This window comes from Tachysurus fulvidraco, chromosome 17 (assembly GCF_022655615.1).
Source record: "Tachysurus fulvidraco isolate hzauxx_2018 chromosome 17, HZAU_PFXX_2.0, whole genome shotgun sequence".
Taxonomy (NCBI): Eukaryota; Metazoa; Chordata; class Actinopteri; order Siluriformes; family Bagridae; genus Tachysurus; species Tachysurus fulvidraco.
In genome coordinates, this window is record NC_062534.1 from 7,462,804 (window position 1) to 7,475,079 (window position 12,276).

The 12,276-nt window shown below is 38.7% G+C and overlaps 1 protein-coding gene across 2 annotated transcripts; it reads left to right on the top strand.

Annotated features, from left to right (window-relative positions):
- The first annotated feature begins 57 nt into the window (after positions 1-57).
- On the top strand, positions 58-12,203 carry ptcd3 (pentatricopeptide repeat domain 3). 2 transcript variants are annotated; one of them, XM_047802408.1, is made up of 24 exons: positions 58-194; positions 410-462; positions 952-1,042; positions 1,770-1,815; positions 1,917-1,985; positions 2,183-2,287; positions 2,691-2,814; positions 2,988-3,097; positions 3,189-3,265; positions 3,448-3,535; positions 3,676-3,736; positions 4,223-4,305; positions 4,403-4,547; positions 4,787-4,837; positions 4,935-5,024; positions 5,225-5,253; positions 5,354-5,460; positions 6,097-6,175; positions 6,268-6,358; positions 6,491-6,576; positions 11,002-11,150; positions 11,713-11,754; positions 11,845-12,003; positions 12,095-12,203. In XM_047802408.1, the coding sequence occupies exons 1-24, from the start codon at positions 106-108 to the stop codon at positions 12,132-12,134; spliced, it is 2,064 nt and encodes a 687-aa protein (XP_047658364.1). In that variant the 5' UTR covers positions 58-105; the 3' UTR covers positions 12,135-12,203. The 2 variants fall into 2 exon arrangements, with proteins under 2 accessions (XP_047658364.1, XP_027010402.2); XM_027154601.2 differs by having other exon boundaries at positions 61-194; positions 1,003-1,042.
- Positions 12,204-12,276: the final 73 nt, after the last annotated feature.

Here is a 12,276-nt window from a genome sequence, read left to right on the forward strand (position 1 = left end):
ATAATTACAGAACAAATAAACGCAGCAGGGGAAATGAATCTTTTCCCTCGGGATTGTCAAATTTGGTATATTCCTACCCAGAATGCATTTAAATTTTTATGGAAAATGGCGTCCTCCTGTTCGCACCTGGTGCGTCAAATTTCCAAGACTGGACGATTATTTAATAAAAACTTAAAGGATCCCTGGCATTGGAGGTAAGATACGGCGCGTCAGTAGTGTTTATTTATTGTCTTATTGCATATGTTTTATTCTGCTGCTCTATTGATGGCTTGCTGTGTGCACTGATGGCCAAATAATGATGGAGGTCATGTCTCAGATCCAATAATAAACTGGTACCTGGTCCAGAGAAAGACAAAATTACACCTGATTGTCTTTTATGACTGTGTTTGTCTTTTGTTTAACGGAACAGGTATTTTGGACTCAGTCCTGCTCGTTGTCAAGAACCTGCAGTTGCAGTGTCAGGTTAGTGCATTTTATTACACATCCTTGTAGTGTTTTAGGCTTTTTAAGCCTTTTCTGCACACACGCCACAAACTGAGTCGCTTGCCTAAATTTATGCATCTGTCTAATTTAGTTTTGATGCATATTGCACATTTTCTGTTAATCCAATAAACCTCATTTGACTACTGAAATATTACTGTGTCCTTCAGTTATTTGATAGATCAAAAAGAAATTGCTGATCCAAACACCTGAATATTTATAAATGAAAATCATAGAAATTGTCAGGTGTTCCTAAACTTTTGCATATGACTGTAATTATAAAGATTTGTGAGAGAGTTGTTCAGAGTGGATTTTTTTTGTTGTCTCCCCCCCCCCCCAAAGTGAGACATTGTTATGCCCAGCTGTGTGATGCTTTTGCTACCAGTCAACTTTGTACAATTATTTTGCAAACTTGGACCAGTTCTGTACATCTGTTAATGATATTCTATTGATATTTTATCTCACTACCAGTTCAAATGAGTTTGCATGCTCAACGTCTTCCTCTTTGCGATTTGTTGTCAGGCTCAGAAGGTGAAATTGTGATTCCAAGGAAGAAAACATGGTAAGGGAAAGGCCATTAACCCACTGCTCAACTATATGGTTGGATGTATCATGTCTCAGTTGTAAGCTATTGTGAAAAAAAAGTTTTCTCTAAAATGTAATGTTTAAAGTTACATTAGTTCTCGGCACATTCAAACTCTCAAATCTCAAAAGAAGGTGTTGATTAATTCAGTCTGAGAATATTTTCTATAGTAACAGCTTATTCACAAGGACATGGTGGTAGAAGCTCCAGATAATCTAATGGCTATAATAAACAAAGTATAATAATCCTGCTTTTTAATAAAGACAAACATAATTGTTGATGTAGTAAAGGTTCTATATGAACATTGTAGAACTTTTGTTTTCCAGTTTAAGTGATGTATTCAGTTATTTTTCTGCCTTAAGAGACTATTCAAGACATTGTGTGTTCCTGATGTCTCATAACTGTTAAGTGCTTTTATTACTAAGTACAGCTTAGTAATAACTTATCTTACAGACCTTCCACAACAATAAATCTAACTGTATACTGAAAAATCTTTATTTACTATAATACATTAGTAAAATAAAGCTAATAATTATTGGTAAGATGCATTTATTGGAAAACGAGCATCTTCAGGGTGGGCACAGTAACTCCACTTCACATGCGGCTACATCACAGCAATGGATCGCTGATTTATTTTTCTACAACAGCACAATAAGTGTTTCTCATTTCAACGCGTCAGGTTTCACATGCGTATTTTCTTCTACAGGAGTAAAGACGCTGTGTTGCAGGCTCTGGCAGCCACCGTGAATAGGGTACATCACAACATTTCTGTCTTTTCAGCTCTGCTATAAATGTAAAAATAGCTAGCTGCATACCTTTGTGTGCAATAATGACGTGTATGTTTATTTTTCAGGACCCTACTGCCTGTCATTACATGTTTCAGGATGATTCCTACCTCACACCGAGAACATCTGGAGAGTTTGTGAGTGTTCGGTCGGCATTCTACAAAATCTACATAATACCATTCAGTATCAGTCTATAAGGAATAAAATCATGGCAGTTTTGTAAATACACAGTTGTTTAAGGCCAGTTTAGAGTTGTCAGGTGTAACAGACTGTGTACATAATAATATGTTTGCCAACTTACAGGTAAATTCTTTCTGTTTTTGTTTTTCCCCAGAAACTGTATTCTTTGTCCCAGGAATCGGGCAGAAATGCAGCTAAGTATTTCATTAACACGTACCCCAGGTACTTCCAGAAGGACTTTGCAGAACCGCATATTCCAGTGAGTAGTGTGAGAGCGCGTGTGCGTGCGTGTTATGTAAAGAGCATCAGTAAGGAGACAACAAGATGAATTTTCAAAACATTAGTTAAAAGCAACTCAAGCTCTATCATTTATAAAACTTTGGGTCACAGCAAAGCTTGAGAAGTTCTTAATGACTCATTTCAGTGTCTCTGTACTGCTGCCCCTAATACATGCTTTATGATAAAACATTCTTTATCTATAGTATATCTACTGATTAGTAGTAGTAGTTAGTGATTTCAGTGTTTTCTGTTTGCACAATACTGAGATCACATTGTAAAGTATTGTATTGCATTGAAACAGCTCTTGATTCTGTCTCATGGAATACAGCAATTGCTTCTCTATTTAAATATTTGTGTTGTGTATTTTTGTTGTTCTTTGGTAGTGTTTAATGCCAGAGACTGTGGAGCTGCAAATAGAGGAGGTGTCTGAAGCTGCCCTTGTGGAGCGCATTAGGCTGAGAAAGGTCAAGGCAGCTGTGGACATGTATGATCAACTTGTGCAGGCAGGTGGGAGGATCTCTTAGAAAAGGATCTCCCGTAGTAAACAGTTTCGGATCATTTTGTTATAGTTTCTAAACTGTGTTCCAGTTTTGTACAAGTCCATAGTATACATAATATTGTCTGAACAAAAATGTTTGCCAAAACATCCACCCAGCACATGGCTACTAAACGTTTCACAGGCACTCCTGTATCACTGGATCTGACCAATGAGCTACTGGATCTGATTTGTCTATACGGAGATCGGGATCCACTACGAGAAGACTCCCCAGAACAGAGAACTGACGAAGTGGTAACGAATAGCATCAATAACGTGTTCATTCATCGTAGAATACATACAATTTCATCCCTTTACATACGTTTGTCCTTTTAATTTCTAATAGGGAGAAGAGCAAGATGACTCAAAGCGGAGAAAGGGAAGACCACGAAGAGCCTCTGAGCTACTTACAATTGTATGGAGGTGAGTTATAGGACGGTGGAGGTGAGGTAGTAAATATTATTTAAGACTGGACTTCACACCTATGGACTTCACACCTGGGTAAATTGATATACAGTTGTGTCTATCGTATTTATTGTTGTGAGATGAATGTGGCATAAACAGGTGAAGTCTAAAATAAAACTCCTCCATCTTCTCACCCACAGAGAGAATAATAACGCACAGAGGATCTTTAACACTATGCCAGAACGGAACAGTCGGTCGTATGGAGCGCTCATCAGGGGCATGGTGAAGGTGTGAGAACCTCAACTTTATAAATAAACAAACAAACATTAAATAAATAAGTAAATAAAATTTATGTTTTTATTTTATTTTTTTGTATAAAATAAGTGGTAGAAAATGAATGAATGAACATTTTGTTTCTAAACCCACAGTATGGAGCTTTCTCCAAGGCTTTTGACACGTACACAGACCTGCTGAACAACCGACTGTCTGGTAGGATTTATTTATTTTGCTCTTTTTATTATTTCTATATTTTATCTATCTATCTATCTATCTATCTATCTATCTATCTATCTATCTATCTATCTATCTATCTATCTATCTATCTATCTATTTACTCGTTTGTTTGTTTTTATTTATTTTGCATTTTTGGCATTTAGCAGATGCTTTTATGCAGTGCAAATTTCTTTTTTTAGCTCATTTTATAAAACTAAGCAATTGAGGTTTAAGGGCCCAGGTTAACCTGGGATGTAATCTTCCCATCGGTCGATCGGCCAATCTTCCGATCAGTAGCCCAACACCTTGTCCACTAGGCTACCACATCCACATTTTCGTTATTTAACTTATGTTTACACCAGTAAAAATTCTGTTGGTTTTGATTAAAGCAAGTTGAGCTGAAGCAGCTTTGGCTTTTCTATAAAAAAGTAAAATCATTATCCACTTTGCTCAATATAAACAACACATTCCTTTTCCCTATAGCTGATGTGCACACCTTCAATGCTCTGATCATCGCTGCTGCAGAAGTAAAGGACAAATACAGTGATAAATGGGATCTGATCATTGTAGGTTGGATTGGTTTGTTTAATTCTAAAAGACATAACTTGTACCATCACTGGGGTTCTCACCTGTGTGTGTGTGTGTGTGTGTGTGTGTGTGTAGGACCTGCTGAAGCAGATGGCTCAACAGAAGGTGAAGCCCAGCTTGCTGACATTTAACACTGTGCTGAAGGTACTGCGTCGGTGCGGCTCTTTGGCTAAAGCGCAGGCCTTCCCCGTCCTCAACGAGATGAAGGCCCTTGGCATCGGTTTGTCTCACAGACATACACACCGAATAAAATTTGATTCATGCAGACACAAAGGCTTCAAATGTGTGGTCTAGAGCATCATCTCAAAACGGCCAACATTAAAATTCCTGTTCTACTCTGAGATGCTTTTCTGCTCACCACAGTCCCCTATTAAACAAAATACACAAGCTTTCTGTGATTACTATTTTATTGCATCGTTCTACAAATGTAGTTTTCGTGTCTCACTTTCTTCCAACTAGGTCCCAGTTTGGCCACCTATGATCATATCCTTGGCATCTTTTATAAAGCTGGTAAATACGTTTTTTTGATCTCGTACATTTACGTATGCGTCTGAATATTGACCTAAAGTTTAGTTCTGGTTGTCCTCCTGTGATTCTTGCTTTGCAGCCACCTCGGCTCAAGGGCACACTGAGATCCTACAGGAAGTGTTAAATGAGATGTCAGGAAAAAGCTTTACTGTCCAGGACCCAAATGATGGTATAAGAAAATCTAGTGGATTTACAGCTAATATAAATCCTTAGACACTTTACATTTTTACGCCTTTTTTTTTAACAATTCCCAAGTGTGTAGTAAAGTTATAATGCAGCTCTAGAGTAAATGCCACAGTTATGTATGTGTGTATATACAGTAAATATATATATATGTGGGAGAAACTTAACAAACACATTCTTTTGCAGTGCAATTCTTCCCAAATGCGATGAGAATTGTAAGTGATCTTTTGATTCTTTTGTACATTTTTCATTCTGATTGTTGTTGCAGAAATCAAATAATGTCTTCATTCTCTCTCTCCTTCCTTTACTCAATAGTGCCTGGACAATAAGGACATCGAACAGGCTTACAGAGTGCACAGCCTGCTTGAAGTAGGGGACAACTGGCAACTTCTGGGGGACTCTTATTATCAGAGCATCTACTAGTGAGTATGACTACACAGGGTGGAGTAACCGAGGAGTTGTTTAAAGGTGGGGTGCACGATGTTTGAAAAATGCTTCAGAAAACTGAGTCGTGCTGACTAAAAAAACATAAACAAAGCGTGTAGCCAGTTAGCAGAAAGGGGCGTGTCTTGTGAATATGCGGCGGAGAGAGTGTTTGACATTTGACGTTTGAGAATGTATGACATTAGCCGAAAGCAATTGAAACATTGACATGGCAGATACCTGCCATTACCTCTGCCTCGGGTTGTAGGTGTTGAACGTCGCCTTCCGAGTGAAACAGAGCTAAACCTTTCACGGTATAACACACAGTACTACAAAAACACATTTGACCTGTATTACCATAGTATTGCTCATTGAGTTCATTTATTGATAAAAATATCCCCTCGGCCACCTGCCCCAGCAGGTTCCGCCATAATAGTTGCCTGGGTTACGTGTGTATGTGTGGGGCGGAGCTATCAAAACAGGGTTGACACCCATTTGGGTTAGGGGTGTGTTTAATTTGGTGATTTCAAATGTCAAACATTGGCTTTCAAACATCGTGCACCTCACCTTTAATATTTATTGCAATTTTATGATATTTATAAAATATGATTTATCCCGTATTCTCACTGTTGCAGTGGGCGGTTCTTTAACCTCCTGTGTATGATGGAGCACATTGATGTGGTGCTAAAGTGGTACAGAGAGTTTATTCCCTCAGTAAGTAGAAAAGCATACAGGCAAACATTAATAAGTGCTGATCTTTCACAACTGATTTTGCATTTTTCTTTTACTTGTGCTCTTGGTTGCAGCTTTATTACCCCAATTCTCAAGCAATAAAAGACCTGCTTCAGGCACTTGACACGGACAACAGATTAGACCTGATTCCTCAGATATGGAAAGGTTTGTGTACTCCTGATATCTATCATGTTGGGTTTTCTGTGTAGATAAAAACCTTATATACAGCAGAGTGTGTATATGTGAAGGAGATCGGAGATTTCCACCATCTCATTTACTTTGTGTGTTATGTGTAAGATATCAAACGGTTGGGACATGACAATAGGATGGATCTGCTGGAGCAGATCCTTTCCCTTATGGCTCGGGAGAAACAAAGTGCAGAGGTAAGACCTTTTATAGGAAGAGACGAACTTATAATAATTTAATTATTAATTTAAGCTTAGTTCCTTTCCTGATGAAAGCATTCAGTCATCCCTATCCTGGACAGACTAAAGCAGCATTATCTACATTTTACACTGACTCAAGTCTTTTTAAATACAGGGCCGAATTTCCACCATTATAAAACGAAAACTAAACCGGGGGTTTTCCGTTTCATATTCTAAAAATAAAACCCATTCTGGATCTAATACATTGTAGGTATGAATTCAGAAGTTCAGAAGTCAGTCTTCAGAAGTCGTTTAAAGCAAAACTCTTTTTAATTCCCTCTTCAATTTAGTCTCCAGCATGTTCCGCCCCATCAGCCAGCCCATCCTCATCATACAGCAATTTGGGGGTGAAGTATTGCCCAGTGTCACTATGATTGACAGGGCAGTGATAGCGTGGTCCGTCTGTCAGACCTTTCAGGCTTTGGGTCCATTTTTCAATTCAATTCAATTCAAGTTTATTTGTATAGCGCTTTTTACAATAGACATTGTCTCAAAGCAGCTTTACAGAACATAAACACAGAGCAGAAGGTAAACATAATTAATGATAAAGGAAATAACGAATAATAAAAGAAATAAGAATTAACAGAATAAAAATTCTAGATTATTATTAGATGTATATAGTTCACAGTGTGTATGTATTTATTCCCCTATGAGCAAGTCTGAGATGACTCAGGCAGCAGTGGCAAGGAAAAACTCCCTTAAATTGGTAAAGGAAGAAACCTTGAGAGGAACCGGACTCAAGGGGGAACCCATCCTCATATGGGTGACACTGGGGGTGTGATTGTAATATACAGTCAGTTAAATGTGGTATTGGTGTGAGATTCAAGGACTTCTGATCTCCTGAGTACCACAGAGTCTAACTGGAGATGTCTCAGGATTCTTAAGAGTCGGCCTCGGCTCAGTGGATGTCCAAAGGCTTCGTCCCACAGAGGACGTTGGGAGCTGGTACAGTGTCTGGATGCCTCGGGATGGGTACAAAGAGAGAAGCAGTGGAAAGGGATTAACATATCTGCTGTTCATAAAAATGTGCTGGTCTGATGTACTGGTGCATGATATTATGGGATGTATTATGTGTATGCCTGACTGAAGAGATGAGTTTTTAATCTACATTTAAACTGGGAAAGTGTGTCTGCGCCCCGAACACTATCAGGAAGACTATTCCAAAGTTTGGGAGCTAAATAAGAAAATGCTCTACCACCTTTAGTAGACTTAGATATTCTGGGAACTACCAGAAGCCCTGAGTTTTGTGATCTCAGAGAGCGTGAAGGATTGTAACGTGTTAGAAGACTAGTTAGATACATGGGAGCTAAACCATTAAGAGCCTTGTACGTAAGTAGCAGCAGTTTGTAGTCAATTCTATACTTAACAGGTAGCCAGTGTAGAGATGATAAAATTGGGGTTATATGGTCATACTTTCTTGTCCTAGTGAGAACTCTGGCAGCTGCATTTTGGACTAACTGTAACCTATTTATTAAAGATGCAGGACAACCACCTAGTAATGCATTACAATAGTCCAGTCTAGAGGTCATGAACGCATGAACTAGCTTCTCAGCATCAGATACAGACAGGATGTTTCTCAGCTTGGCAATGTTTCTAAGGTGGAAGAAGGCTGTTTTGGTAGTATGGGCGATATGATTTTTAAAAGACAAGTTACTGTCTAATATAACACCGAGGTCTTTCACTGTCGAGCTACTAGTAACAGTACATCCCTCTAAATGGGAGTTAAGTTGTGAGAGTTTATGTGCACTGGTTTTTGGACCTATGAGTAGTATTTCTGTCTTATCGGAGTTTAACAATAGAAAGTTGCAGCTCATCCAGTCTTTTATCTCTCTAAGGCACTGAGTTAATATGGACACTGTGGCTATTTCATCTGGTTTTGATGAGATATATAACTGTGTGTCATCAGCATAACAATGGAAACTAATCCCATGTCTTCTAATAATGTTCCCTAATGGAAGCATGTATATAGAGAAAAGCAGAGGTCCTAGAACTGATCCTTGAGGGACCCCATAATTAACGGGTAGTAAACTGGAGGATTCACCATTTAATTCTACAAAATGGTATCGGTCAGACAGGTAGGATCTAAACCAGCTTAAAGCCTGACCATGAATACCTGTGTAATATTGTAAGCGATCTAGAAGAATGTTGTGATCTATAGTGTCGAATGCAGCACTAAGGTCAAGTAGAACTAATAGTGACATACAGTCTTGGTCCGAAGCTAAGAACAAGTCGTTTGTAACTTTAACAAGTGCAGTTTCTGTGCTATGATGGGGCCTGAAACCTGACTGAAACTCTTCAAGGATGTTGCTCTCCTGTAAGAAGGAGCTCAGTTGAACAGACACAACCTTTTCAAGTATTTTAGACATAAACGGGAGGTGTGAGAGGTCTGTAATTTGATAGTTCATTAGGGTCTAAGTTAGGTTTTTTGATGAGTGGCCTAATAACTGCCAACTTAAAAGACTTCGGGACGTAACCTAAAGATAACGAGGAGTTAATGATATTAAGAAGAGGCTCACCAGCTTTATGTAACACTTCTTTCAGTAGTTTAGTTGGGATGGGGTCTAGTGAACATGTTGTTGATTTAGCTGTAGTAATAAGTTTATCTAACTCTTCCTGTCCTGTACTTGTAAAGCTGTGCAAAGCCTTAGGTGAGATTGTGTCACTGGTTGCTCTCATATGTTGAGCGTCACCTATTTTATTCCTGATACTTTCGATTTTATCAGTGAAGAATCTCATAAAGTCCTCACTACTGAAATGTGATGGAATAGTGTGTTCAGATTTCTGATTTTTTGTTAAACTAGCCACTGTGCTAAATAAAAACCTGGGATTGTTCTGGTTATTTTCTATGAGTTTGCTCAGGTGCTCAGCCCTAGCAGCTTTTAGAGCCTGTCTGTAGCTGGACATACTGTCCTTATACGCAATTCTAAACACCTCTAATTTAGTTTTTCTCCATTTCCGTTCGAGGTTACGGGTCTCCCTCTTGAGGATGTGAGTATGACTATTATACCATGGTGCAAGTGTTTTATCTCTAACCTTCTGTAATCTGACTGGGGCAACAGTGTCTAATGTGCTAGTGAATATAGCGTCTATGCTGTTAGTCATTGCATCTAGGTCGTTTGAGTTTGAGGGTACATTAAGAAGTCCAGACAGATCAGGCAGGTTATTTGTGAATCTGTCTTTGGTGGTCGGAATAATGGTTCTACCGAGTCGATAACGTGGTGAGACACAGTTAGTCTGTTCTATAGGTAGTGTGTACATTATGAGGTAATGGTCTGTGATGTCATCACTTTGAGGTATGATATCTATATCAGTGACTTCTATTCTGTGTGATATTATTAAATCTAGTGTGTGGTTACGTCGATGAGTTGCACTAGTGATGTTTTGTTTGAGCCCAAGTGAGTTTAGTAAGTCCATAAATGTGAGTCCTAAAGCGTCGTTTGTGTCGTCAACATGAATGTTAAAGTCTCCTACAATTAATGCTTTGTCAAAGTTAACTAATAGGTCTGAGAGAAAATCTGTGAATTCTCTAAGAAAAACTGTGTAGGGCCCTGGGGGTCTGTACACGGTCGCTAGAGCAAGAGACATCAGGGATTTCTTCGTGTGCACGTGCGATAGTGTAACATTAAGGACGAGCACTTCAAAAGAACTAAATCTATGCTGTGTTCTCTGGGTAACAGTGAGGTAATCACTAAGGATAGTGGCGACACCACCTCCACGACCAGTCAGACGAGGTTCGTGCTTATAGATATATCCTGATGGTGTAGACTCGTTTAGACTGATGTATTCATTTGGTTTAATCCACGTTTCGGTGAGGCAGAGTGCAGTAAGGCTATTATCTAAGATCATTTCATTTACAATAAGTGCTTTGGGTGCAAGAGATCTAATGTTCAGAAGTCCAAACTTTAAGAACTGTTTTTGTTTGTTACTTTGGCATTTTTCTGGTCTAATTACAGTAAGATTATTTCGAGAACTTCTCGTGTATTTACTTTTGGATCTCACTGCTCGGGGAACAGACACAGTTTCTATAGGGTGAGCTGTGTGTGCATTTTCTGTGTCAATGTGCTGAGGTGAAGGATGGCTATTGAGATTTAGATTTAAAGAGTAGTTTACCAGTCAGAAGGAGTTCAGCGCCCTGGAGATGTGGTCCGAGAGGATCTCCGCTCCAACTCTGCTGGGGTGCAGGCCGTCAGCACGGAATAGCCTAGGACGCTCCCAGAAAACATTCCAATTATCGATAAAGAGTAGTTTCATTTTTCAACCCAAGTACAATAGTTTGAAAACATAGTGTTTATTAAGTCAAATAGGAAAAGCAGGATAGAAACAGCACTTGTCTAGAATCTAAAAACATCTGTAAATCACCTTTTTTTTAAATATATTTTGCAGGTTCAGAATTCATTTGCAGATTGTGCTCTGGATATAAAAAGACTGTACATGCAAACTGACCATGCCAGAGTGCCACTCAACTGGTCAACAAACTCCCTTAGTAGCATCACCTCCATCCTGCTGGCAGCAGAAAGGATACAGGAGGCTGGGTGAGAATTGCAATGAGAAAAGGATCCATTTACAGTGTCTTGCATAAATAATCAATCCTATTATACTTTCCTCCTGTGTTGGTGTGTCCTGGATTTGGTTGTCCTGTTAACAGCTTCTCCCCTCTCACGTATATAGCGTTCTATAGTTCAGTTGCTTCAGAACCGTTTATCCCTTCATGATGTTTTAGGTGTTTTCTAGGAACAAGTGTATTTATATTGAATTCTTGTGGCACTAATTGGATGTAGCATGACCTGATTTGACTGTGTGACACTTGTACCGGAATTAATTGGGTGTTGCACTTTTGCCGTCTTAATAGCTGATTAATCGTTACTATTGTTATATTTAAATAATTTTGCTATTTAGATTTTTCTTCCCGCTTCAATATTAGGGGTTAGTTTGTGTATTATGTGACAACTGGGAATTAAATCCATTTCATATCCAAGTCATAGGTTCAAAGGGATAAATATTTACGCAAGTCACAATAAACACTGAATCTTAAGTTAAGTATTGAATAATGAAGTATGAATAATGTACCTATTCATTTTGGGTTTCCTTCTCAAGGGAAACGTTGAACATCTTCAAAGCCACCAACAGAATTCCATCGTAAGTATGGCTCTGGTCTCAAACTTTATTTTTCTTTTATAAATCTATTGGCCTAAACCTACACCACTGTAATTGCCTGTCTGTTCACAGTGAGGACCTGATGAATGAGTTTTTTGCCTGTATAAAGACACACAATGATGCTCAGAAGGCTATCGAGCTGGTCCAGATCTCTGCGAGTTTTTGCCTGCCTAACACCCCCCATCTTATTGAGAAGGTGCAGCAGGAGTTTGAGCTAACTGATGAGCAAAAGTAAGTTTTTTTTAATAAATAAATAAATTTATTAATAAAGATGCCTGAATAGGAATGATTGAATCTGCTACTGTTTTTCTTTTGCTATCAGAGTGATGTTATCAGACCTGGAGTCTTCCACACTGGACTGACTGAAAGGCATCGTCCATGCTGCGAATAATTTATCATGTCTTTACAATAAAATGTACCTGTAATCAAAATGTGACTTGATTTGTTTATTTATACAAAAAATTTGTGCTGAACTGCATTATACATACTATGACCAGCCCATCA